This window comes from Mobula hypostoma, chromosome 6 (assembly GCF_963921235.1).
Source record: "Mobula hypostoma chromosome 6, sMobHyp1.1, whole genome shotgun sequence".
Lineage (NCBI taxonomy): Eukaryota > Metazoa > Chordata > Chondrichthyes > Myliobatiformes > Myliobatidae > Mobula > Mobula hypostoma.
The window spans coordinates 110,607,804-110,634,586 of NC_086102.1; the positions used below are offsets into that span (position 1 = coordinate 110,607,804).

Here is a 26,783-nt window from a genome sequence, read left to right on the forward strand (position 1 = left end):
AAAAAGGAAAAAGAAATAGTCAGCATGGCTTTGTGCGTGGTCAGTCATGTCTAACCAATCTTATGCAGTTTTTCAAGAAAGTTACCAGGAAAATGGATGAAGGCAAGGCAATGGATGTTGTCTACATGGATTTTGGCAAGGCATTTGACGAGGTCCCGGATTGGAGGCTGGTCGGGGGGGGTCAGTCACTCGGCATTCAGGTTGAGGTAGTAAATTGGATTAGACGTTGGCTTCGTGGGAGAAGCCAGACAGTGGTAGTAGATGGTTGCCTCTCTTACTGGAGGCCTGTGGTGTACCGCAGGGATCAGTGCTGGGTGCGTTGTTGTTTGTCATCTATATCAGTGATCTGGATGACAGAGTGGTTAACTAGATCAGTATATTTGCAGGTGACACCAAGATTGGGGGTGTAATGGACAGTGAAGAAGGCCATCATGGCGTGTAGAGGGATCTGGATCAGCTGGAAAATGGGCTGAAAATGACAGGTGGAATTTAATGCAGACACTACACTTCAGTAGGATCAACCAGGGTAGGTCTAACACAATGAATGGTAGGGCACTAAGGAGTGTGGTAGAACAAAGGGAAGTGGTGTCACAGGTAGATAAGGTCATAAAGAAAGGTTTTAGTACATTGGCCTTCATAAATCAAAGTATTGAGTTCAGGATTTAGGATGTTATGTTGAAGTTGATTAAGACATTGGTAAGGCCTAATTTGGAATACTGTGTGCAGTTGGTCATCTAATTATAGGAAAGATGTAAATAAGGTTGAAAGAGTGCAAAGAAAATTTTCAAGAATGTTGCCGGATCTGGAGGGCCAGAGTTATAAGGACAGATTGAATTTGGACTTTATTCCATAGAATGTAGAAGATTGAGAGGAGATTTGATGGAGGTATACAAAATTATGAGGGGAATAGATAGGGTAAATGCAAGCAAGCTTTTTCCACTGAGGTTGTGTGGGACTGCAACTAGAGGTCATGGGGTAAGGGTGAAAGGTGAAAAGTTTAAGGGGAACACAAGGGGAAATTTCTTCATTCTGAGGATCATGAGAGAGTGGAGAGAGATGCCAGTGCAAGTGGTGCATGTGTGCTCAATTTCAATGCTTAGACAAAGTTTGGGTACGTACATGAATGGTAGGGATATGAAGGGTTGTGGTCCCAGTGCAGGTAGATGAGAGTAGGCAGTTTTCATGGTTTCTGCATGGACTTGATGGGCCGAAGGGCCTGTTTCTGTGCTGTACTTTTCTATAATTCTATGACTCTAACAATGGAGGATTATGTGGGAGGGAATGTTTCAATTAATTGTGGTGTAAGTTAAATATTGATACAGTATTGTGGGCTGAAGAATTTGCACTGTGCTGTAGCATTGTATGTTGTATATTCTATGTTCTATCCTTGCACTTGGCCACAATTGCTTGTTGATTTTTATTTATTGCCTGTGTTACTGGATCAACCTCTTTGGGCAGGATGTGCTGCAAACTGATAAGGGATTGTTTTCCTGTTATGTTCCTAATCTAATTAACAGTGTCATTGTGAACAGATCCCCGTTTGAGACAAGCTGCCGCTTGGAGGTGAGGAGGGTTTGCTGAAGCTATGGCTGCTGAGAAATTTATGATAAAGTACAAGGAAAGGAAATAGCAGAAGGAGTTGTGGCAGCATAGACAGGTTCAAGTGAGCAAGCAGAGAGCTGCAGGATGGAGAAAATGTGAAACAGTTCACCTCAGCATTAGGAGATTGAGGAGATTTGGTGTGCCAGTAAAAACGCTGGCAAGTTTCTATAGACATACCTTGGAGCTCATTCTAACTGGTTGCCTCATAATCTGGTAAGGAGGAGCCACTGCACAGCATCAGAAATAACTGCAGAAGATTGAAAACTAGCCAGCTCCATTATCCTCCCCTGCATCGAGGACATCTTCAAAAGGTGATGCCTTAAAAAGCATTCATCATGAAGGTCTGCCGACAGCAAGGTCATGTCTTCTTCTTATTGCTACCATCAGCGACAGGAACTTGAAGACACTCAACACTTTTTTTTTGGCATGTGCCTGCGTGCGTGCGAGTCTGTGTGTGCGCGTCTGCCTGTGCATACGCGTGCGTGTGTGCGCCCGTGATGATGTCTTTTTCATGGCTTTTACAAGGCGCAGAGCGAGAGGGAGAGAGACCGTGTGGCGTGCCAATCCTCACACAGGCATTTTCGCAGTATTTTTCCCTTTATTTTACAAGGTTGAGTTGCGACCTCGACACTCAACCTAGCACGGATAGAAAGCGTTCTCGGGAGTGGACCCGACTGGTTTTGAACCCAGGAACCTCCGCTCCCGGGTCCAGTGCTGATGTCATTGCCCCACCAGCCGCCCCAGCACTCAACATTTTAAGGACAGCTTCTTCCCCTCTGCCATCAGATTGCTGAGTGGATAATGAACCAGTTCATGAATACTCTACCTTACTCTCTCTTAACACTACTTATTTTTATATGTGTACTTTTTATTGTTCTTTATGTTTTTTTGATGCATTGCACTGTACTGTTGCCACAAAACAACAATTTACACAACATCCAGTATGCCAGTGATATAAAAATTGATTCTGATTCTAAAAAATTGAAGAGACATATGTTAAACAAGATTTTATGGAGTTAACTTTCAGAGGTTATATAATATATGGTATTAGTAAGGCTGAGATAGTTTATTAAACTAATCGAACTAAGGTTTACACCACTTGTGGAGGCCATTGAATCCAATGAGTAGATGCTAATACTATGGCAGGGCAACTTTCCATTTCTTCCCCTGCCCCTTTCTCAGTGACTTTACCAATTGTACTCTCTTTTTGAACTACTTATTTAATCTTTTTAGAGACTCTCAGTGGTCACTTCATTAGGTACTCCTGCTTGTTAATATAGTATCTAATCAACCAATCACGTGGGAGCATCTCATTGCATAAACATGGTCAAGAGGTTCAATTCTTGTTCTGACCAAATATCAGAATGCAAGGGAAATGTGATCGAAGTGACTTTGACCTTGGAGTGATGGTGCCAGACAGGGTGGTTCGAGTATCTCAGAAACTGCTGATCTCCTAGAATTGCCGTGCACAACAGTGTCTAGAATTCACAGAGAGTGGTGTAAAAAGCAAAATAAAAAAAAAAAAATCCTGCGAGGGGAAGTTCTGTAGGTGAAAATGGCAGGTTAATGAAAAAGGTCAGAGGAGAATGGCCAGACTGGTTCAAGCTGACAGGAAGGCAAAAGTAACTCAAATGACCACATGTTACGACAGTGGTGTGCAGAAGAGCATCTCTGAATGCACAGCGCATCGAGCCTTGAAGCGTATGGGCTACAGCGGCAGGAGATCATTGACATACATGCAGTGACCACACTAATAGGTACAGGAGGGAACTAATAAAGTGGCCACTATGTGTATGTTTCTCATAGTAATTGACAGCATAGATTTTTGTATGCATTGTATTTCCTGCTGCCACAAAACAACAAATTTCACAACATATGTCAGTGATACTAAACCTGATTCTGATTCTGAACCTGCAATTCCCTCTGCGGGGCCACAGTAGAAGCTGCCTCGGCTATCCTTTCAGTCACAGATTAGAACATGGAACAAGACCGACAGATTATAAGACGTAAGAGCATAATTAGGCCATTCAGCCCATCGAATGGCCTAATTCAATCTGCCATTCCATCATGGCTGATTTATTTTCCCACTAAGCCCTATTCTCCTGCCTTCTACCCCTAACCTTTTTGATGTCCTTACTAACCAAGAACTTACTAACCTTTGCTTAAACTATACCCAATGGCTTTTGCATCCACAGCTGTTTGTGGCAATGAATTCCACAGATTCACCACCCTCTGGCAAAAGAAATTCTTCCATAATGCTGTTTGAAAGGAATATCCTTCCATTCTGTGGCTGCACCCTCTCGTTCGAGAGCTTGTCACTATAGGAAACATCCTCTCTGTGTCTACGTTATTTTGGCTTTTCTATATTCAGTGAAATCAGCCCCCTCATTCTTCTAAACTCTAGTGAGCTCAGAACTAGAACCAACAAACACTCCTCATACATTAACCCTTTAATTCCTGGGATTATTCTTGTGAACTTCCTCTGGACTCTCTCCGATGCCAGCACATCCTTTCTTAGATAAGGGGCACCCGAATTGTAAAGACTCTGCCTAGAAGAAGGCAATAACAAACCACTTCTGTGGAAAATCTGCCAAGAATGATCATGGATCGCATACACCATACAACACAGCACATGATGATAATGATGATAATGACTCCAGCTGAGTTTCTGAGATTCAATGTAACTTTATGGCTGTAGTACTCTGTTTCCTCTGCTGGTAAAGCCTAGAGATGTGTGCGCTTTATGAAACGCTTCCCCAACTCATCCTCCACTTCCAACAATGTGTGCACCCAAACCCCAGGTCCCTCTGTTCCTGAATCTTTTACAGAACAGCATCCTTTATCCTCATTCCTCCCAGCTCATTTCTCCACATTAAACTGCATCTGCCATGCAGCTGTCCACCTTACTGTCTTCTCCACACCCTGCGGCCATTCAAGATTGTTTATTTCCATTCTTCAGTACATGAGTATAAAGGCAAAAAAGTGATTGTTACTCTAAGTCCGGTGTGGTAGGAAAAAACACACCAAGCTTCAAAAAACATAGAAACATTGAAAATAGAAACGTAGAAAACCTATAGCACAATACAGGCCCTTTGGCCCATAAAGCTGTGCTGAACATGTTCTTACCTTAGAAATTACCTAGGGTTACCCACAGCCCTCTATTTTTCTGAGCTCCATGTACCTATCCAGCAGTCTCTTAAAAGACCCTATTTATCTGCCTGCACCACCGTCACCAGCAGCCCATTCCATGCACTCACCGCTCTATGCGTAAAAATCTTACCCCTGACATCTCCTCCAAGCACCTTAAAACTGGGCCCTCTCATCCAGCCCTGGGAAAAAGCTTCTGACTATCCACATGATCAATGTCTTTCATCATCTTATACACCTCTATCAGGTCACCTCTCATCCTCTGTCGCTCCAAGGAAAAAAGGCCGAGTTCACTCAACCATAAATTCACCCAAGCATTTCATAAAGAGCACCATAAATTTAAATATATAACCAATCCTATAAAACACAATGCACAAGTAAAGTGATAGTGCATTGGGGGATGAAGTGTGCAGAGGGGCTGCAAAAAGAAGTGGCAGGAGGAGAGTTTGATGGCTCTGAGCCTGTATTCACTGGAGTTTAGACAAATGAGGGAGATTGCAATGAAACCTATCAAATTTTGAAAGACCTCAATAGAGTGGATGTGGAGAGAATATAGTGAGAGAATCTAAAACCAGAGGGCATGGCCTCACAATAGAAGGACATCTATTTGGAACGGAATTGAGGAGGAATTTCATTAGCCAGAGTGTGGTCAGTCTGTGGAATTATATTTCCACGGACGGCTGTGGAGGCCAAGTCATTGGGTATATTTACGATGGAGTTTCACAGGTTCCTGATTAGCAAGGCTATCAAAGGTTATGGGCAGGAGGCGGGAGAATTTTTATTTTATTTAGCAATACATTGCGGTGTAGGCCCTCCCGGCCCTTCGAACCGTGCTGCTCCAGCAATCCACAGGAACCCTGACTGACCCTAACCCAACCATGGGACAATATGCTGTGACCTGCTAAACCTTTAGACTGTGGGAGGAAACTGGAGAGCCCATGGAAAACCTGGGCAGTCCAAAGGGAGGATGTACAGACACTCACTACAGATGCGATCGGAATTAAGCTCTGAACTCCAACATCCCAAGCTGTGATAGCATTTCCCTAACCGCTATGCCACAATGGTGCCTCACAGCAGCATAAAATAGCACTGAGGGGGAAAATAAATCAGTCGTGATGGAATGTCAAAGCAGACTCGATGGGCTGAGTGGCCTGATTCTGCTCCTATGTCTTATAGACTTTGGTCAATGTGGATCTGGGTTATGTTAACAGATGGAGGTTTTGATCAGCCTGACGATTTGGGGGAAGTAATTGTTTTTGAGTCTGCTGGTCCTGGCGTGGGTCTGTTAGTATCCGCAATCCGCAGTAATAACAACCTAAGGATCAGCTGAAAATGTAGAAATTTGGCTTGCATCCTTAAATCTAGGTCACTGACATAGGCCAAAGAAACAAAGACCCCAATGTCGATCACTGGGCAACTCTGTTATTCGCTATTTTCAGTCTGAAAAGCAGCTGTGCATCATGACCCTCTGGTGTCCTGTTACTCGTACCCACTTTCAATCACCCTGTGGATGCCAGGTGCTTAGTTCTTGGACTGGTGTTTGTTCACTGTGGACAGGCTGGGGAGAATAGTCTTGTACCTGTTGTGGTTTGAATGGACAATAGGAACTACTGAGGACTCCTGATAGGATTGTTTCCTCCTGTGGGAGAATTTGGACCCAGGGATCGCTGCTTAAACATGAGGGGTCACCCGATTCATACAGAGAAGAAACAAAAGTTTCACCTCAGAGGGCTGTGTGCCTTTGGAACTCTTCTTTAGATAGCTTTAAGACACAGATAGATACATAATCAAGAGGTTAAGGTCTACTGGAAGTAGACATGAACTTACAATCAGATCAACCATGATCTTATTGAATAGCTTAGATCATCTCCTGATTGGATTGGTTAGTCACTGCAAACACGTAGAAGAGTACAGCATAATCTAGGCTCTTTGGCCAAAAATGTTGTCCTGAACTTTTAACCTACTCTAAGATCAATCTAGTCCCTCCCTTCCACATAGCATTTTCTATCATGCCAAGTTTCTTTAGCCTCCTGAGGAAGTAGAGGCCCTGGTGAGCTTTGTTGGCCATGACGTCAATGTGGTTGGACCAGCGTAGGTTACACTGGACAACAGATTTTTTCAAAAGTGTTGCTTCCTCAGTATTTTTTTTTGTTTATGATACACTGCTTGAAGATGAACACAAATATAATTTCAGACTATTTATATCATGTAGGAATTTGGAGAAACAACAAATTAACTTTTATTAAATATAATGTGTTTAATTGCATAATGGCACCGATGCTTTGCAATAGTTCAGCTAAGTTAAAAATATTTTGTTAATAATTTTCATTTGTACTCGGTGTCTGAGGCTTTTTGCTTAAGTGTCCAACAATAATTCGCCAGCATTGATGGATTCCAGTTGCCCTGGTATCTTTTCTCCATGACCTAGTGAAACTTTACACTAACAGCATCAAGATTTGTAGGGAAGTAGTCTAAATGGGAATGCAGAAAATGAATCTTTAGTGACATGTTGCATTTCATGGTTTTATATGCTTGAAGCATGCTTTCAACCAGCTGTACGTAGCTTGGTGCTCTGTGGATGCCAAGAAAAATTTCAACAACTTCCTTGAATGCCTTCCATGTGATTTTCTCCGGTCCCACTAGAAATTCTTCAAATTGCCTGTCATTGATGACCTGATTGATTTGTGGACCAACAAAAATGCTTTCCTTAATCTTGGCATCAGTTATTCTGGGAAGCATCTGTCTTAAATATCAAAATCCTTCATAGAAATTTTTGTGCTTGGTGATAGCAAATTCCATCCTTACAGTCCTGAACCCAATATTTATTATGAAAACCTGTCTTGCCATGCAGCAGCCATGCTACCTAAGCACACTTAAGCACGTCTGAACAAGATAGGAAACTTTCCAGATTACATTATAGACACCATTTTAATTGACTTGAATTATGAATTGAAATAATAAACATAAGTTTATTTTTAAAATGATATGTGATAGGGAAATTTCATGGTGATTTTCATGATCAGTAGCCCGAAATTCATAAGATATACCTAAAGATATTAAGGATGCAATATCTTTGTTGTCCAGTGTTATTGGTAGAATAGCAATGAAGTGTGAAGGCTACCAGGGACTAACCCTATTCCCATTTCTTGCAATATTTAATTTGTAAATGTATTGAATTCTGTCTGGTGGACAGATGATCTTGAACAATAAGCTGGTGATTTGAAAATCTATTACTAGCTACACATAATGTTGCAAAACCACAGGGAAGTTTTAAGTGTTGAGTAATCAGGTACTAGATTGAGCTTTTTGTGAGTTTCTTATGGTTAGTTATGTCCTCCTTACGTAATGCAATTGTTTCACAACAGAAAGAGATGTTTCTTTATGTGTAAAGTGAATGCCTAACACAAATCATACAACATAGAACAGGACAGCACACTACAGTACAATACACGCTTTTCAGCCCACAATGTCGTACAGACCTTTTAACCTACTCCAAGATCAATATAATCCTTCCCTCCCACATCGAACCTTATTTTTTTTCTTTCATTCATGTGCCTAAGAGTTTTTGAAGTACCCTGAATGTATCTGCCTCTACCACCCTGACAGAACAATCCATGCACTTTCCACTCTCTGCTTATAGAATCTATCTCAAGCTCACCCCTATACTTGCCTGAAATCATTTTAAAATTATGTCCCCTGATATGTGCCATTTCTGACCCTGGAAAAGTCTCTGGTTGTCCACTCGATCTATGCCTCCTATCATCTTGTACAACTCTATCAAGTCACCTCTTATCCTCCTTTGCTCCAAGAGAAAAGCTCTGGTGCGATCAACCTATCTTCCTAAGACATGCCTTCTGATCCAGGCAGAATCGTGGCAGATAAACAAGGGGAATTTAAGATACTCTTAGATAGCCACACGGTTGATAGAAATTGGGGGGTTATGTAGGACTGAAGGTAATCACAACATTGACTGTAATATTCATTATATGTTCCATGTAAATCTCCTGTACGTGCTCTCCAAAGCCTCCTCTGTCACAGTGGGGCATTGGGAACGGACCCAAATGCAAGACACAGACAATGAAGTACAAGGAACAGGACTTGACTAGAGTAGGGACGTGACAGGATTCAGACCAGGAGCAGGCACAAGAATGCAGATTTGGGCTAGGGAAAGCGGGACCAGGACTAGAAACTATGGACTAGGAGGCAAGGCTTCGACTCCAAGCCTGAGACTGGACTAAGGACCCAGAACCTGGGTCTTGCCAGGGGCTCGGACCCCAGAACCAGGCAAGGACATGACATGGCTTCAGGACAGGATGTGGCTGGGGTCTAGAGGCCTGAGCTTGGAGACAAGACAAGGCTTGGACTCCTAGCCTGAGACTGGACAAGGACCCGGAACCTGGGTCTTGCCTCAGGCTCGGACCTCAGAACCAAGCAAGGACATGACATGGCTGCAGGCTGGGGTCTTGGGTCTTGAGCTTGGCTGCAGGCTGGGGTCTTGGGTCTTGAGCTTGGAGGCTAGGGACTTCAGGCTTGGGTTCTTGGAGCTTGGCTTGAGATCCTTGAGGCTGGGGTTCTTGGAGCTTGGCTTGGGATCCACAAGGCCAGGGTACTTGGAGCTTGGCTTGGGATCCTCCAGGCTAGGGTACTCGGAGCTTGGCTTGGGATCCTCGAGGCTAGGGTACTTGGAGCTTGGATCCTTGAGGCTTGGGTTCTTGGAGCTTGGATCCTCGAGGCTTGGGTTCTTGGAGCTTCGCTTGGGATCCTCGAGGCTTGGGTTCTTGGAGTTGACTTAGGATCCTCGAGGCTTGGGTTCTTGGAACTTGGATCCTCGAGGCTGGGTTCTTGGAGCTTGGATCCTCGAGGCTTGGGTTCTTGGAGCTTGGCTTGGGATCCTCGAGGCTTGGGTTCTTGGAGTTGACTTAGGATCCTCGAGGCTTGGGTTCTTGGAACTTGGCTGCAGGATCTTCATCTTGTAATGCGGAGGCAGATAACTCAGAGGAGGCAGATAACTCGGAGGCTGGAGCTGAGAGACCGACTGGGAACTGAACATCAACATAGAGCCAGGACTTGTCCTTCGAAAAGCCGAGATTCATCGTTAACACAACACCAACATGAGACAGGACAGTACATAGACATAGAGCCAGACTTATACTTAGACAAGCCGGGACTCAACCTCTCCACACCAAGGTGGAACAGGTCCACCTGCTGGGTAATGGCAGAATGGCCAGACTTACCCAACAGAGGCAAAGACAAGACAAGACATGTCCTCCACAGGGCAACGGCAAAATGGCCTGACTCACCCCACGGAGGCGAGGACAAGACAAGACAAGACATCACCCCCTGCAGGGCAATGGCAGAATGACCTGATTTACCCCACGGAGGCGAGGACAAGATGAGGCAGATCTCCCCGCAGGGCAACAGAAAAACTGCCTGACTTACCCCACGGAGGCAAGGACAAGAAGAGGCAAACACCAAAGAACGACAGACAGTTCCATCTCTGCTTCGGGGTAGCTCTGAGTCTCAGTTCAGCCATCAACCTCAGCTGGCTATGGAAACAGCTGAATCCATACTACAAAGACTACTCCAATGAGTGGCAACAAGGCTCCACGAAGCAGTGGTCCTCCAACTAGGCCTAGAGATCACAAATGGTTTCACTAGCCTTCCATCAGCAGGTTACTTCAAGGGGGACTGACAAGACAAACCAGCAGCCCACACAACCCCAAGGCTGCATATATTCCAAGCCCAAGATGGGAATCAGGTGCCTATGATTAACTCACCCAAATGAGGGACAGCTGGAAGACCTGGAGTCCTCAGTCCATGGACTGGACCGTGATCTGGAATGCGGACTTCACGGACCGGACCATGACAGTACCCGCGCCCCCCCCCCGCACTTCTACGGGAGCCTCCGGGCGACTGAAGGGGCTCTCCAGGACTAAGGACGACTCAGGCAGGTTGGGGGTGGGGGGGGGGGGTAGGTTTCGACACCAGGGAATCCTGGATGGCGAGAGTTCATCTCCAGTATCTGTGTCGCTGGGTCTATGGTTGGCTGGTTCGTTCTGTCATAGTGGAGGTGTTGGGAACGGACCAAAATGCAAGACACAGACACTGAAGTACAAGGAACAGGACTTGACTAGAGTAGGGATGTGACAGGATTCAGACTAGGAGCAGGGACAAGAACGCAGACTTGGGCTAGGGAAAGCGGGACCAGGACTAGAAACCATGGACTAGGGGGCAAGGCTTCGACTCCGAGCCCGAGACTGGACAAGAACCCAGAAACTGGGTCTTGCCACAGGCTCGGACCCCAGAACCAGGCAAGGACGTGACATGGCCTCAGGACAGGACGTGGCTGGGGTCTAGAGGCCTGAGCTTGTAGACAAGACAAGGCTCGGACTCCAAGCCTGAGAATGGACAAGGGCCCAGAACCTGGGTCTTGCCTTCGGCTCGGAACCCAGAACCAGGCAAGGACATGACATGGCTGCAGGCTGGGGACTTGGGTCTTGAGCTTGGCCGCAGGCTGGGGACTTGGGTCCTGAGCTTGGCTGCCGGCTGGGGACTTGGGTCCTGAGCTTGGCCGCCGGCTGGGGACTTTAGGCTTGCGTTCTTGGAGCTTGGCTTGGGATTCTCGAGGCTAGGGTTCTTGGAGCTTTGCTTGGAATCTTCGAGGTTTGGGTTCTTGGAGCTTGGCTTGGGATCTTCGAGGTTTGGGTTCTTGGAGCTTGGCTGCTTGATCTTTGTCTTGAAATGTGGAGGCTGACAACTCGGAGGCTGGAGCTGAGAGACCGACTGGGAACTGAACATCAACACAGAGCTGGGACTTGTCCTTCGAAAAGCCGGGATTCATCATTAACACGACACCAACATGAGACAGGACAGTACATAGACATAGAGCCGGGACTTATACTTAGACAAGCCAGGACTCAACTTCTCTACACCAAGGTGGAACAAGTCCACCTGCTGGGTAATGGCAGAACTGCCAGACTTACCCCATGGAGGCAAGGACGAGACGAGACAAGACATGGTTCCCCACAGAGCAACAACAGAATGGCCTGACTTACCCCACAGAGGCGAGGACAAGACAAGACAAAGCATGACCCCCCACAGGGCAACAGCAAAACAGCCTGGCTTACCCAATGGAGGCAAGGACAAGAAGAGACAAACACCAAAGAATGACAGACAGTTCCATCTCTGCTTTGGGGTAGCTCCAAGTCCCAGTTTAGCCAGCAACCTCAGCTGGCTATGGAAACAACCGGATCCCTACCTAGCTAGAGTGGCTTGCAGCCAATCAGCTGGCCCGGGAAACAACCGAATCCATACCACAAAGACTACTCCAACAAGTGGCAACAAGGCTTCATGAAGCAGTGGTCTTCCAACCAGGCTTAGAGATCACAAATGGTTTCACAAGCCTTCCATCAGCAGGTTACCCCAAGGGGGACTGACAAGACAAACGAGAAGCCCATACTCAACCCCAAGGCTACTTACATTCCAAGCCCCAAGATAGGAATCAGGTGCCTATGATTAACTCACCCAAGCGAGGGCAGCTGGAAGACCTGGAGTCCTGAGTCCACGGAACGGACCGTGAACCAGAATACGGACTTCACCGACTGTACTCTGACATCCTCTTTCTTCCTAGAATGAACACTTGGATAGTTTTTTTCAGTCTCCACCAGAAATTGTGGAAATTAGAAGATTATTGCCCTCAAATTTCCTCATCTAATGAAAATGCCTTGTTTTAGTTTCCTCCATAGTCAGAATAATCTGCTCACCAGGCAGCTCACTGACTGTACTGAGGAACTGTGTAGGTTTGACAAAGGCGTCTCACCCATTTGATATCGGATCTGTGTTTCAGGCTCAAGGGATCTTCTCTGAGCACCCAGTCAGCCAGGTCTGCACTCACAGACCCCACCACGTTCCCTACTCCCACCCCCTTCTCAGCTGCTGCATGCTCCATACTGGGTCTCCCTGTCACAATTCCTCAAGAATTTATCTCTCTTCCCCCAATACTTCAGCCTGTCAAAGCCTCGGCAGAGTTGATGATGTAAATGTGGGCTTTGTTTACCTTCATATGCATTGCAAAACACCTTCCTGCTCTTTTCACTTGAATGTTCACTGTTTTCACTTGATTGGTCATTGTTCCTCGTCAGATACGGTGAACACGATTGGTGGCGTGGTCTTGTTGTTTGGAGTGTGGCTGAGAAATCCCAGTGAGGAAGGTACATCTTAGAACTGATATGTGAATTATTTTATGCTTTATGTCATGGTCCAGACCGTGAAGTCCGTATTCCGGTTCACCTTCCGGTCCATCGACCCTTGCTCCAGGTTTTCCTGTCTACCCTGTTTCTGTTCTTGTTGAGCTAATTGAGTCAGCTGATGCTTGTTGGGGCTGGCTGCATAAATACCTCCAGAGACCAGGGTGTGGCTGCTGGATTGTTCTTGTCCTTACTCCTTGTATCCCTTCCTCTGCCTTCTGTTTCCTCGCCTGAAGCCCTGCCTTGTCTTGCCGGTAACTCTCGCCTGGCCTGAAGTTCTAGTCTCGCCTTCCTTTGCCAGTAGCCCTGCCTTGTCTTACCGGTAACTCTCACCTCATCTGAAGATCTCATCTCGCCTTGCATTTCCTGAAGCCTTGTCTTGCTGGTAACTCTCGCCTTGTCTTGCCTGCAGTCTTGTCCTGGAGCCACCTTGTACCTAGCTCTTTCCTGTTCCTTGCCTCTGCCCAGGTAAGCCAGGGCATCTTGCCATTACCTGCGGTTGGTTCTGTCCCTCCTGTCCCTTGCCTCAGTCGGGTAAGCCAGGCCGCCTTGCTGTTACCTGTGGTTGGTTCTGTCCCTTCCTGTCCCATGCCTCCGTTGGGTGGTTATCTGCGCCTTGCCCAGGAGTACCGTGCCCTCCCCAGGTGAACCACGCCCTGCTCAGGAGGAGCCTGCCGAGCCTCAAGCCTGAAGACTCCAGCCTCCTGCCGAGCCTCAAGCCTGAAGACTCCATCCTCCTGCCGAGCCTCAAGCCTGAAGACTCCAGCCTCCTGCCGAGCCTCAAGCCTGAAGGCTCCAGCCTCCTGCCGAGCCTCAAGCCTGAAGACTCCAGCCTCCTGCCTGGCCTCTAGCCTGAAGACTCCATCCTCCTGCCGAGCCTCAAGCCTGAAGACTCCAGCCTCCTGCCTGGCCTCTAGCCTGAAGACTCCATCCTCCTGCCGAGCCTCAAGCCTGAAGACTCCAGCCTCCTGCCGAGCCTCAAGCCTGAAGACTCCAGCCTCCTGCCGAGCCTCAAGCCTGAAGACTCCAGCCTCCTGCCGAGCCTCAAGCCTGAAGACTCCAGCCTCCTGCCGAGCCTCAAGCCTGAAGACTCCAGCCTCCTGCCGAGCCTCAAGCCTGAAGACTCCAGCCTCCTGCCGAGCCTCAAGCCTGAAGACTCCAGCCTCCTGCCGAGCCTCAAGCCTGAAGACTCCAGCCTCCTGCTGAGCCTCAAGCCTGAAGGCTCCAGCCTCCTGCCTGGCCTCTAGCCTGAAGACTCCAGCCTCCTGCCTCCTGCCAAGCCTCGCCTCAAGTCTCTAGCCTCTAGCCTCAAGCCTGAAGACTCCAGCCTCCTGCCTCCTGCCAAGCCAAGTCTCTAGCCTCTAGCCTCTAGCCTGAAGACTCCAGCCTCTTGCCTCCTGCCAAGCCTCGCCTCAAGTCTCTAGTTTCTAGCCTGATGACTCCAGCCTCCTTCCTCCTGCCAAGCCTCGCCTCTAGCCTCAAGCCTGAGGACTCCAGCTTCGCCCTGCCTCCCTGCCAAGCCTCGTCCTTGCCTAGTTCTGGGGTCCGAGCCAGAGGCAAGACCCAGGTACTGGGTCCTTGTCCAGTCTCTGGCTCGGAGTCCAAGCCCAGGTTCCTAGCTCTCTTGTCCAGTCCTGTTCCGGGTTCCTGGTTTTCGTGTCTATGTCCTTGCTCTCACCCTGTATCCTAGTCCTGTCCCTAGTCCTTCAGTGTCTGTGTCTTGCACTTGGGTCCGTTCCCAGCCACTGCCCTGTGACACTTTAACAGTTTCTGACATCTTCACTACCTTGTTGACTTCTAGCTACTAACTGTTGTTGGTGTGTGAGTAGATAGAATCACTGGTTTACAAAAGGTTTCACAAATACAATGATAAATAGGTTCTAGATTAACTGGAGGATAAGTTGCACCAACTTGGTTGGAGTTTTTTGCAGCATGGTAATTAGTGTAATGCTTTGCAGCACCTGCTCTAAGACTGGGGTTCAATTCCCTCTGCTAAGGAGTTTCATTCTCCCTGAGGTCGTCTGAGTTTCCAATTTCTTCCCACATTCCAAAACTACAAACGGGTTAGAATTAGTGAATTGTGGCCATGATGTAATAGTACCTGAAGCATGATAACTCTTGTGGGCTGCTCCAAGCACATCTTCAAACTGTATTAGTCATTGAGGCAAACGAAGCATCTCACTGTATGTTTCAATGTACGTGTGACAAATAAAGCTAGTTAGATATAGAATGGCATTACCTCTACTGGCAGAGTCATTGATAATGAGTACAGGGTGTTCAGAAGTCTCACAGCCTGGGGAAGAAGCTTTGTCCTTGTACTGTGGTACCTCCTGCCTGATGGTAGAAGGTCAAAGAGACTGTGGGGTGGGAGGGGTCCTTGAAAATGCTGATGTAGTGACCTCAGGATCACTTTCAAAATCTGTATTAGAATTATTATCATTGACTTATATGACTTGAAATCTATTGTTTTGTAGTAGCAATACAGTTGAAAGATATAAAAATCTGTATAGAGCATCGAACAGTACAGGCCATTTGGCCCACAATGTTGTGCTACCCCTTTAATCTACTCTAAAATCAATCTAATCCTTCCCTCCTGCGTAGCCCTCCATTTTTCTTTCAACCCCCTGCCTATCTCAGAGCTTCTTAAATGTCCAAAGTGTACAGTATCTGCCTCCACCACCATGCCTGGCAGGGGTTTTCACACCCCCACCACTCTCTGTAGAAAAAAACCTACCCTTTGACATCTCCCCTATACTTTCTTCCAATCTTCTTAAAAATCTGGCCTCTCATATTATGTTATTTACGCCCTGGGACAAAGTCTCTGGCTGTCCACCCTATCTATAGTAACACACATAAAAGTGCTGGAGAAACTCACCAGGTCAGGCAGCATCTATGGGGTGGAATAAACAGTTGATGTTTCGGGTCAAGACCATTTTTAGCATCTGCAGAATCTCTTGTGTTTCTGTTTTGTCACTCAATCTATGCCTCTTCTCATCTTGTACATCTGTATCAAGTCACCTTTCATCCTCCTTTGCTCCATAGAGAAAAGCCCTTGCTTGTTCACTCTGCCCTCATAAGACATGCTCTCCTAGTAAATCTCCTCTGCACACTCTCCAAAGCTTGCTCATCCTTCCTATAACGAGGACCTAACTTGGATGCAACATATTGATGCAGCTATAAATAGACAATAGACAATAGGTGCAGGAGTAGGCCATTCGGCCCTTTGAGCCAGCACCGCCATTCACTGTGATCATGGCTGATCATCCACAATCAGTATCCAGTTCCTGCCTTATCCCCATAACCTTTGATTCCACTATCTTTAAGAGCTCTATCCATCTCTTTCTTGAAAACATCCAGAGACTTGGCCTCCACAGCCTTCTGGGGCAGAGCATTCCATATATCCACCACTCTCTGGGTGATAAAGTTTTTCCTCAACTCCGTACTAAATGGCCTACCCCTAATTCTTAAACTGTGGCCTCTGGTTCTGGACTCACCCATCAGCGGGAACATGCTTCCTGCCTGCAGCGTGTCCAATCCCTTAATAATCTTATATGTTTCAATAAGATCCCCTCTCAGCCTTCTAAATTCCAGAGTATACAAGCCCAGTCGCTCCAATCTTTCGACATATGACAGTCCCGCCATCCCGGGAATTAACCTTGTGAACCTACGCTGCACTCCCTCAATAGCAAGTATGTCCTTTGTGACGAGAATACACATAAATTAAGATGTTTGCTGGCCTGGGCTAGCAACAGTGGCATCAGCAGTTGGTCTGCCACCTGTCCTCAGGGGAGAGAGAGATAAGGAACAATGAAGCAGCATTTGGAGATGTTAATGAAGGAGCCATCAGTCTGGGTATTGTCTAGAGCGGCTCCCCCTTTGAACCCTGAACTGTTTGAAGTGATGGACAGGCGATCTGGAGATGTGTAATGAAGGGACGGGAGAGAGAGCTGTCTAGAGTTGCAGAAACTTGTAAAATTAATCAGCTCCATCATGGGTACCGCCTCCGTAGTATCCAAGATATCTTCAAGGAGTGGTGCCTTAGGAAGGCGGTGGCCATCATTAAGGACCCCGTCACCCAGGTCATGCCCTCTTCTCATTATTATCATCGGAAAGGAGCTACAGGAGCCTGAAGGCACACACTCAGCAATTCTGGAACTCCTTCCTCCCCCCGCCATCTGATTTCTAAATGGACATTGAACACATGAACACTACCTCACTAATTTCTTTTGCAGTACTTATTTTAACTTAACTATTTAATAGACAATATATACTTATATATGCTCACTGTAATTCAGTTTTTTCTCTCAATATTTGTTTATAATGTATTCCATTGTACTGCTACCGTAAAGTTAACAAATTTCATGACATATGCTGTTGATTTAAACCTGATTCTGATTCTGTATTTATTTCAATAGTTCAATAGATCAATATTTCCATTTAATGTCAGAGAAATGTATGCACTATACGTCCTGAAATTCTTGTTCTATGCAGAGATCCGTGAAAACAGAAGAGTGTCCTAAAGAATGAGTGACAGTAAAAATGTTAAAACCCCAAAGCCACCCTTCTCTCCCTCCAACACAAAGCCCGCCTTCTCCCCCACACAAAGTCCCCCTTCTCCCCCACACAAATCCCCCCTTCTCCCCCACACAAGCCCCCCTTCTCCCCTTCCATACAAAGATCCCCTTCTCCCCCCACACAAAGCATCCTTCTCCCCCATACAAAGCCCCCCTTCTCCCCCACACACACAAAGCCCCCCTCCCCCTCCCACACAAAGCCCCCCTTCTCCCCCCACACACACAAAGCCCCCTTCTCCCCCCACAAAAAGCCTCCCTTTTCCCCACCCACACAAAGCCCCCTTCTCCCCTCCCACACAAAGCCCCCTCCTCCCTCTCCCACACAAAGTCCCCCTCCTCCCCCTCCCACACAAAGCCCCCTTCTCCCCTCCCACACAAAGCCCCCTTCTCCCCTCCCACACAAAGCCCCCTCCTTCCCCTCCCACACAAAGTCCCCCTTCTCCCTCTCCCACACAAAGCTCCCTTCTCCCCCCACACAATGCCCCCCTTCTCCCCCACACAAAGCACCCCCTTCTCCCCCTCCCACACAAAGCCCCCCTTCTCCTCCAGACAAAGCTCCCCTTCTCCCCTCCCATACAAAGACCCCCTTCTCCCCCACACAAAACCCCCTTCTCCCCTCCCACACAAAGCCCCCTTCTCCCCCCACACAAAGCCCCCTTCTCCCCCCACACAAAGCACACTCTTCTCCCCTCCCACACAAAGCCCCTCTTCTCCCCTCCCACACAAAGCCCCCCTTCTCCCCTCCCACACAAATCCCCCTTCTCCCCTCCCACACAAAGCCCCCTTCTCCTCCCACACAAAGCCCCCCTTCTCCTCCCCCACACAAAGCCCCCTTCTCCCCTCCCACACAAAGTACCCCCTCCTCCCCCCACACAAAGCCCCCCTTCTCACAAAGCCCCCCTTCTCCCCCTCCCACACAAAGCCCCCTTCTCCCCCACACAAAGCACCCTCTTCTACCCCTCCCACACAAAGCACCCTCTTCTACCCCTCCCACACAAAGCCCCTCTTCTCCCCTCTCACACAAAGCCCCCCTTCTCCCCTCTCACACAAAGCCCCCTTCTCCTCCCACACAAAGCCCCCCTTCTCCTCCCCCACACAAAGCCCCCTTCTCCCCTCCCACACAAAGCACCCCCTCCTCCCCCCCCACACAAAGCCCCCCTTCTCCCCTCCCACACAAAGCCACCCTTCTCCCCCTCCCACACAAAGCCCCCCTTCTCCCCCTCCCACACAAAGCCCCCCTTCTCCCCTCCACACAAAGCCCCCTTCTCCCCCTCCCACACAAAGCCCCCTTTTGCCCTCATACAGCAGCAAAGCAATGACCCCGCTCCACCCCCTTCTCCCCCCCCCCACACAAAGCCCCCTTCTCCCTCTCCCACACAAATTCTCCCACACAAACTCCCGCTCCACCCCCACCAATTTCTGGAAAAAAGCATCAGTACCCTCTACCCACCAAACAAGCAATAGCAAAACCCTCAATAAAGACCATGATTTGCAGTACAACAAAAAACAATTGCTCACCTGACAATTTGACATGCCAGAGGCTCTCTCTCTCTCTCCCTAATAAGGGAAAATGGGGTGACCCCTTTCACAACGAGAGGGGAGACATGACAAAACAACTCGCTGATTTATGGTGTTAAGAGAGTCTGTCGTGCTGATTTTTGTTCAGAGTTCTCCACCCGGAGAATCAGCAGCAATCTACCGCGTGTGTGTGTGAGAGAGAGAGCGCGATTCTTCGGGTACAGAACCTCTGGCAGCTGATCCGCTGTTTCCAACGGTCTGTTCCCTCCTGCAGTGCTTCAGTCAGCAGCACCAGCTTAGAATCAGTCCATCCACAGGGCCACGGAACCTCAGGACCCTGAAGGCACGCTCATCTTGTAGGCCGCGTCCTTGGGGTTTCATATTTCCAACTTCTAGTGCTTTCTCTGCTTTTCTTGCTGTGTCACCAAGTTAAGGTCCTCACCATTATTATCCCTACCAGTGCACCATAATGAAAGATTTGTGTAATCAGTGGCTGACGATGGAGCTCAGATTAATAGGGGAGCTCAGGAACCATGTTCCTTTTGTGTTCACTGTGTCATGGGGAATGCAATGTGGACAGACTGGCACGTGGGGTTTGAGACTGACTCTGACACAAATAGTGTGTGTTCTGGGAATGCTTATATTGATCAAAATTCAGTGTTCAAAGTAACACACACAGGTCAGACAGCATCTATGGTAGGGTATAAACAGTCAGCGTGTCGAGCCCAGACTGGAATGGAAGGGAGACGCAGCCAGAATGAAAACTGGAGAAGGGGAAAGGAGGAATGAGTCTGGGAGGACACATGGTCAAAGAATCAGAGGGAAGCAGAGATCACAGAGAGAGGGTCACACAGAGCTCATGTCAAAGAAAAGATTCTAACTTCTTCAGGATAGGCATCCCTGAAGAAGACTTTGCAGTGGATCATTTCCATAGGTACTTCCTGACCTGCTGAGTTCCTCCAGCATTTTGGATGTTTTACTCTGGATATCCAGCATCTGTAGAATATCTATTTTTTATATTCAAAGTATACTTAACTACCAAACTATATATATATGTTGCAATATATTACCTTGATATTCATTTTCATGCAGGCATTTACAGAAAAATACAATGGAATTTATGAAAATAATTTATCTAAACAAACAGCCAGTATGAAAGGCAAAGACAAATTGTACAAATAAAAAATAATACTGAGTTGTAAAAGTACTTGAAAATGAGTCTAAAAACACAAACACGAGGAATTCTGCAGATGCTGGAAATTCAAGCAACACACATCAAAGTTGCTGGTGAACGCAGCAGGCCAGGCAACATCTCGAGGAAGAGGTACAGTCGACGTTTCGGGCCGAGACCCTTCGTCAGGACTAACTGAAAGAAGAGCTAATAAGAGATTTGAAAGTGGGAGGGGGAGGGGGAGATCCAAAATGATAGGAGAAGACAGGAGGGGGAGGGATGGAGTCAAGAGCTGGACAGGTGATTGGCAAAAGGGATATGAGAGGATCATGGGACAGGAGGCCCAGGGAGAAAGACAAGGGGGCAGGGGAAACCCAGAGGATGGGCAAAGGGGTATAGTCAGAGGGACAGAGGGAGAAAAAGGAGAGAGAGAAAAAGAATGTGTGTATATAAATAAATAACGGATGGGGTACGAGGGGGAGGTGGGGCATTAGCGGAAGTTAGAGAAGTCAATGTTCATGCCATCAGGGCACGTTCATGAGTCTGTAGGTCATAGAATTGATTCAGAGTTGTGTTGAGAGAATTTATCCATGCTGGTTTCGTTATTCCTCTTCCTCCTCCCATCCTAGGTAGTGCTAATCTAAATGTATTCAAGTGCATCTAGTGTTTCCTAAAATTTGTCATTTCAGCTCTTACTTTTCTTCATACTAGATCAGTTTTGGACCAAGATATTATACCAAAAGAATATGTTCTTATGTGTATAATGGAAATGTTTATTGCTTTGGTTACATTTTTAATATTGAGCTCATTTTGGCAGATTTTCTTAAGCCTTGAAGTAAGTTCTGTCAGAAGTTTTCTCTTTATCGCACTGTGATCAATTTTCTTTTCTTGTTGATATCCCAGATACTTGTATGTTTCATATTCGTCCATCAATTGTATTGTCTCCTGCTGCTCTTGTTTGTATTCTACTAGCTCTATTGCACCTTTCTTTATGTTTAATGTTCTGCATTTATCCAGTCCAAAGTTCATGTTTCTATCTTCAGAAAATAGTTTTACTACTTGAATTAATTGCTTTAGCTTTATTGATGAAGGACGGTATCATTTCAAATTGTCCATGTATAGAAGGTGTGTTAAGGTATAGCTTGTTTCATTGTTTCTGATTTGATACCCAATTTTTGTCTAATTCAGTAAATTAGAGTGTGGGTTTAAAGCTAGACGAAAACATAGTAGGCTTAGAGAGTTGCCCTGGAAAATGCCTCAGTTTATTTTGATAATGATGGTTGTTAATTAATAGGGTGTTTATAGTACACCATTGCTTCATCAGATGTTGTAGGAATTTCACATGTTTTGGATGTTGTTTATATATATTAAGAACTTTTACTAACCATGAGCGTGGGGCAGAATCAAATATATTTTGGTAGTCGATATAACATGAAAGATTTCTGCTTTTCCTGCAGGCTTCATTCAGAATTATGGAATCTATTATTAGTCATTCTTCACATCCTTTCATACAGTTATGGCATCCTTCTGTTCTTCTGTAGGTATATTGTGCTTATTTAAGTAAGTGGCGGTTAGTTGTGAGATGCACGATGTTTTACTATTTTACATATAGTTTGTAAACAAATAAAAGGATGGTATTTTGATGAATCATTTGTGATTTCTCCTTTAGGTAAGAGCTATGTTTTAACTTCTGTCAAAAAATCCTCCGAGATATTTGAAAAATTATTAGGCCAAAAGTTCATCATCTCGTGTTTGTTGGTAATCCTGTGTTAGGGTTGGTGACATTTTGAAGCATCAAATTTAGTTTCAATACCCCGTATAAACCTTTTTCGTTGTTCCTGAACTGATAATTCTGATTTCTCCATCTGCACAGTTCATGTATCTATTTTGTTTGGCTTTATATGCACCAGGCTTTTGTTTTAGTGTATCTATAAATTCTACAATGCTTCTGTTAGATCAACTGTATCTTGTGCAGACCTTATATTTCCTTTGCATTTCCTTAGCATTTCTCTGAATTTTCTTACTCATGTTATCCATTTAGGCAGTCTATTTCTGCTCTTAAGTTTTCAATTTTGTTTCTTAGTCTCTTCTGCTATATCAGTGTTCTCATTTCAGTGCCTAGCTTTGGGATTTTATTAATGACTGCTTCTACTTTGGAGCCATTGTACTGCATTGTTAATGATGCACAGTATGTTATTGTGTGTAGTTCTTCAAATGTTTCAAGTTTTCCTAAATATTGTGGTAATATAATATTGTTGAAGGTATTAAGAATTTTTGGAAATTTGTTTTGTTTTGATATGTAGGGTCTTTTGTTGGGTCAGTGCCCATGTCATCTGTTAGTGTGATGTTAAATGTTGGGATAACTTTGTCTGTAAGCTCAGCTTTATAATCACCATTCTGTGTAGGCTCTACATCTGTGTTGCTACTCAGGTTGTGGAGGAGATGTTCAAGTAAATCTATTTTCAACCGTGTTTCAGAGGTGGCATTTTCATTATTTTCTTGTATAGCATTGTCGTGGTCTATGGGTTGGTTTCTTTCTAGCTCTTGTGCTACTTCGAGTTTTGTTTAGTTTAACATCCCTGTGGGGATTAAGTTATCTTTTATTATCACTCTACATTAATCTGGTAATTGTTGTGCATCTACTTGCATGAAAGGATATTGTGGTTCCATAACAACACCCTCTTACTCAATGTCAGTAAAACTAAGAAGCTAATTATCAACTTCAGGAGGAGGAAACCAGAGGTCCATTAGCCAGTCTTCATTGGAGGATCAGAGGTGGAGGAGGTCAGCAACTTTATATTCCTCAGTGTTATTATTTTGGAGGACCTGTCCTGGGCCAGCATGTAAGGGCAATAATGAAGAAAGCACAGCAGTGCCTGTACTTCCTTAGGAGTTCGTGAAGATTCAATAAGACATCTAAAACTTTGACAAACTTCTCTACATGTGTAGTGGAGAGTATATTGACTGGTTGCATCTTGGGATAGTATAGAAACACGAATGCCCTTGAACAAAAAAATCCTACAAAACATAGTGGATATGGCCCAGCCCATCATGCCCTCTCCACTATTGGGTACATCGACATGAAACTGTCACAGGAAAGCAGCATCCATCACCAGGGACCCTCACCACACGGGATATGCTCTCTTCTTGCTGCTGCCATCAGAAAGAAGGTACAGGAGCCTCAGGACTCACACCACCAGATTCAGGAATATCAATTACACCTTAACCGTGAGGCTCTCAAACCAGTGGGGATAACTTCACTCCTTTTCACTTGCCCCATCATTGAAATGTTCCCACAACTGATGGAGTCACTTTCAATGACTCTTCGTTTCATGTTCTCAATATTTATTGCTTACTTATTCATTATTACGTTTTTTTTTGTATTTGCAGTTTGTGTCTTTTGCACACTGGCTAAACACCCAAATTGGTACGGTCTTTCATTGATTCTATTATGATTATTATGGATTTAGTGAGTATGCCTGCAAGAAAATGAATCTCAGGGTTGTATAAAGTATAAAGTATATGGTAATATATATGTACTTTGATAATAAATTTACTTTGAATTTTATGCTTTATGCTTTTGGCAGTCTCAATTTTCTATGACTTCATAATATATAGGCATTATCAATGTGTTTACCTTGAATGACAATTTCATGCATACCCTTCTGCTCTACACTGTTTTAGTGGGTCAGTTTATTAATATTATTATTATTATTATTATTATAAAAACATTTATTCTCGGCTGAAGCTGGTAAAACCTGAGGTACAGGCATAGTCAAGTACCGCTCATATGTCAATTGCTACGAACTTTCTGACTATTCTAGTGGCTTTCTGAAGAATTAATAGATATTGCTGTGTAGCCCTGATTTTTTAATGCTATTGTGTAGTGCCTTTGGGATGATACCAGCTGTTGATATTACTATTGGGATAATGTGTACCCTGTTCATATTCCATAGTCTTTCAATTTCCTCTTAATTCAGCATATTTCTGGCATTTTTCACTTATTGATTTCAGTACGTTATGTGTGTTTGGAATAGCTACATCTATTAAATAAGTTGTTCTTGCTTGTTTACCCTATAATATTACATCCAGATGGTTATTATGGATTGTCCTATCTGTAATAACGGATCGGTTGTAATTTGTGGTATTCTGACTCTAAAACTGGATTAGCCTTTCATTTATAGTAAGTCATGGTTACTTTTATGAGTTTGTATTTTAAAGCAAGATTTTGGTGAATGATGTTTATCATTTGATTGTTATTACTATCAGTAGTAATAGTAGAACTGTTCAGGAAAATGCCTTAATCTTAATTGAATACTTTCTTCTTGTTTCAGAGAATGTCTTCTGCTACCACAATTCCCTCTCTTTCAGAAGGGTATACAACCACTCCCACTACTTCTGAAATTCCATTTATAGTTGATCCTGAAACACTTGCTTGTGAACCAGAGATATATCCAACCCTGCCAGTTGCTGTTGTCTACAGCCTGGTGTGTTTCCTTGCCGTGATGGGGAACCTGGTGGTGATGATCGTCATTCTTCACAATTGGCGCTCTACATCATCCACAGACATCTACCTGCTCCACCTGGCCATGGCTGACCTACTCTTTGCCATCTCTCTGCCCTTCTGGGCAGTGGATGCCATGTCTGGGTGGGTGTTTGGCGATGCCATGTGTAAGGTTGTCAGCATGGTCCAGGAGGTGAACTTTTACAGTGGCATCCTGTTTCTGGCCTGTATCAGTGTTGAACGTTACCTCGCCATCGTCCACTCTGCCCAGTTCCACAGGGAGAAGTGGCCATTCCTGATCAAACTGGTCTGTGCTGTTGTGTGGGTGCTGGCTGTTCTCCTGTCTTTACCCATCCTCTACAGGAGCCAATTATTGGATACTATTTCCGACAAATTCATCTGTAATGAAGATCATGATGGTGAATATGATAAGAAATGGAAAATAGCCACCAAAACCTGTCGCCATGTCATTGGGTTTCTCATCCCACTGTGTGTCATGGTCTTCTGCTACAGCATCACCATCCACAGACTGTGTCGTACGAAGGGATTCCGGAAAGAGAAAGCCTTGAAGGTCATTATCGCCGTTGTGCTCGCTTTCCTCGTCTGTTGGCTGCCCTGCAATATCACTGTGTTTATCGACACTCTGGTGAGGATGAAGGTCACCAGCACCTCTTGTGCTGGGCGCAACCACATCAACCGAGCTCTGTTTGTCACCCAGTGTTTGGGGTTTCTGCACAGCTGCGTGAACCCAATATTATACGCCTTCATCGGGGTGAAATTCCGGGCAAACCTGCTCAGGCTCCTGGCTGATAAAGGACTCATGAAACACACTGATGTATCTCTTGAGTTTGAGAGATCGGCTAAGCTGTCAGTCTCTCAGGCAACTTCAACCACCATTTAGATGCAGTGTGTGAGATTCTGCCATCTTTCAGCGTGAAATTGGAAACATGATAAAGGACTGCTCCAACTGTTAAAAAAAATTGGTTAAAATCATCTGTGGAAAGTCACTTCTAGTTACTTACAGATAACTTCATTAAAATGGAGGAACATACTTTTGAGCAAATGCAAACAGCCATAACTGCAAATGCTTGGCAACTGAAATAAAACCAGAACTTGCTTGGAGCTCTTGACAGGCCAGGTAGGATCTGTGGAGAGTGACACCAATGAAAAGTCATTGACCTGAATTGTGAAATTAAAATCTGTTACTCCCACAGTGAATCGTTCAGAACTTCTTCCATGTTATACAGTCCAAGCAATCAGTGCATTGGAAATGTACTGTTCATCAATGAAAGAAAGGGGTGCTCTAACAAAAGAGCCTTTTAGCTGAAGATTGAAGGAGCTGGAGTCTAACCAACCACAATAATCAGAATTAATAGAACGTGTAGAGTCACAGGGAAATGCAGCATGGATACAGGCCTTTCAACCCATCCTGCCCGTACCGTCCCAGTTTCCTGTGTTTTGCCCATATTCCTCTAAGCCCCACCTCTCTCTGTACCTACCTTCTTCAATTACACTATTGTACCTGCCTCAACCACTTCCTGTGACAACTCGTTCTGCACACTCGCCACTCCCTGGGTGAAAAAGTTGACCATCAGGTCTCTTTTAAATTTTTCTCCTCACATCCTAAATTTACTCCCATAGTTTTAGGGGTGGGGGGGGGGGCAGGTCTGTTGCCATCCATTTACCATAATCTTAAACATTTCTATAAGGTCGCACTTCATTCTTCCATAATGCAAGGAATAAAGACCCAGCCTGAACACCCTCTTCCTATATCTGAGATACAACATCCCTGTACATCTCTGCACTCTTTCCTGGAGCAAAGGATGATGAGAGGTGACTTGACAGGGGGCACCACAGTAGCGTAGCAGTCAGCGTGACGCTGTTACAGCTCAGGATGTCAGAATTTGGAGTTCAGTTCCGGCACCTTCTGTAAGCAAGTTCGTACGCTCCTTCCCACGTGTGTGTGTGGCTTTCCTCCAGGTGCTCTGGTTTCCTCCCACATAGCAAAGATGTACTGGTTG

At 45.6% G+C, this 26,783-nt stretch overlaps 1 protein-coding gene across 1 annotated transcript in view; it reads left to right on the forward strand.

Moving 5' to 3' along the window:
- The window catches only part of LOC134348298 (C-X-C chemokine receptor type 2-like), a 32,791-nt gene extending 7,128 nt beyond the window's left edge, over positions 1 to 25,663 (forward strand). Inside the window, exon 2 of the mRNA XM_063051455.1 lies at positions 24,593 to 25,663. Coding sequence (XP_062907525.1) covers positions 24,596 to 25,663 — 1,068 coding nt within the window. The 5' untranslated portion in view covers positions 24,593 to 24,595. The remainder of the gene's footprint in view (positions 1 to 24,592) is intronic.
- The last annotated feature ends 1,120 nt before the right edge of the window (positions 25,664 to 26,783 follow it).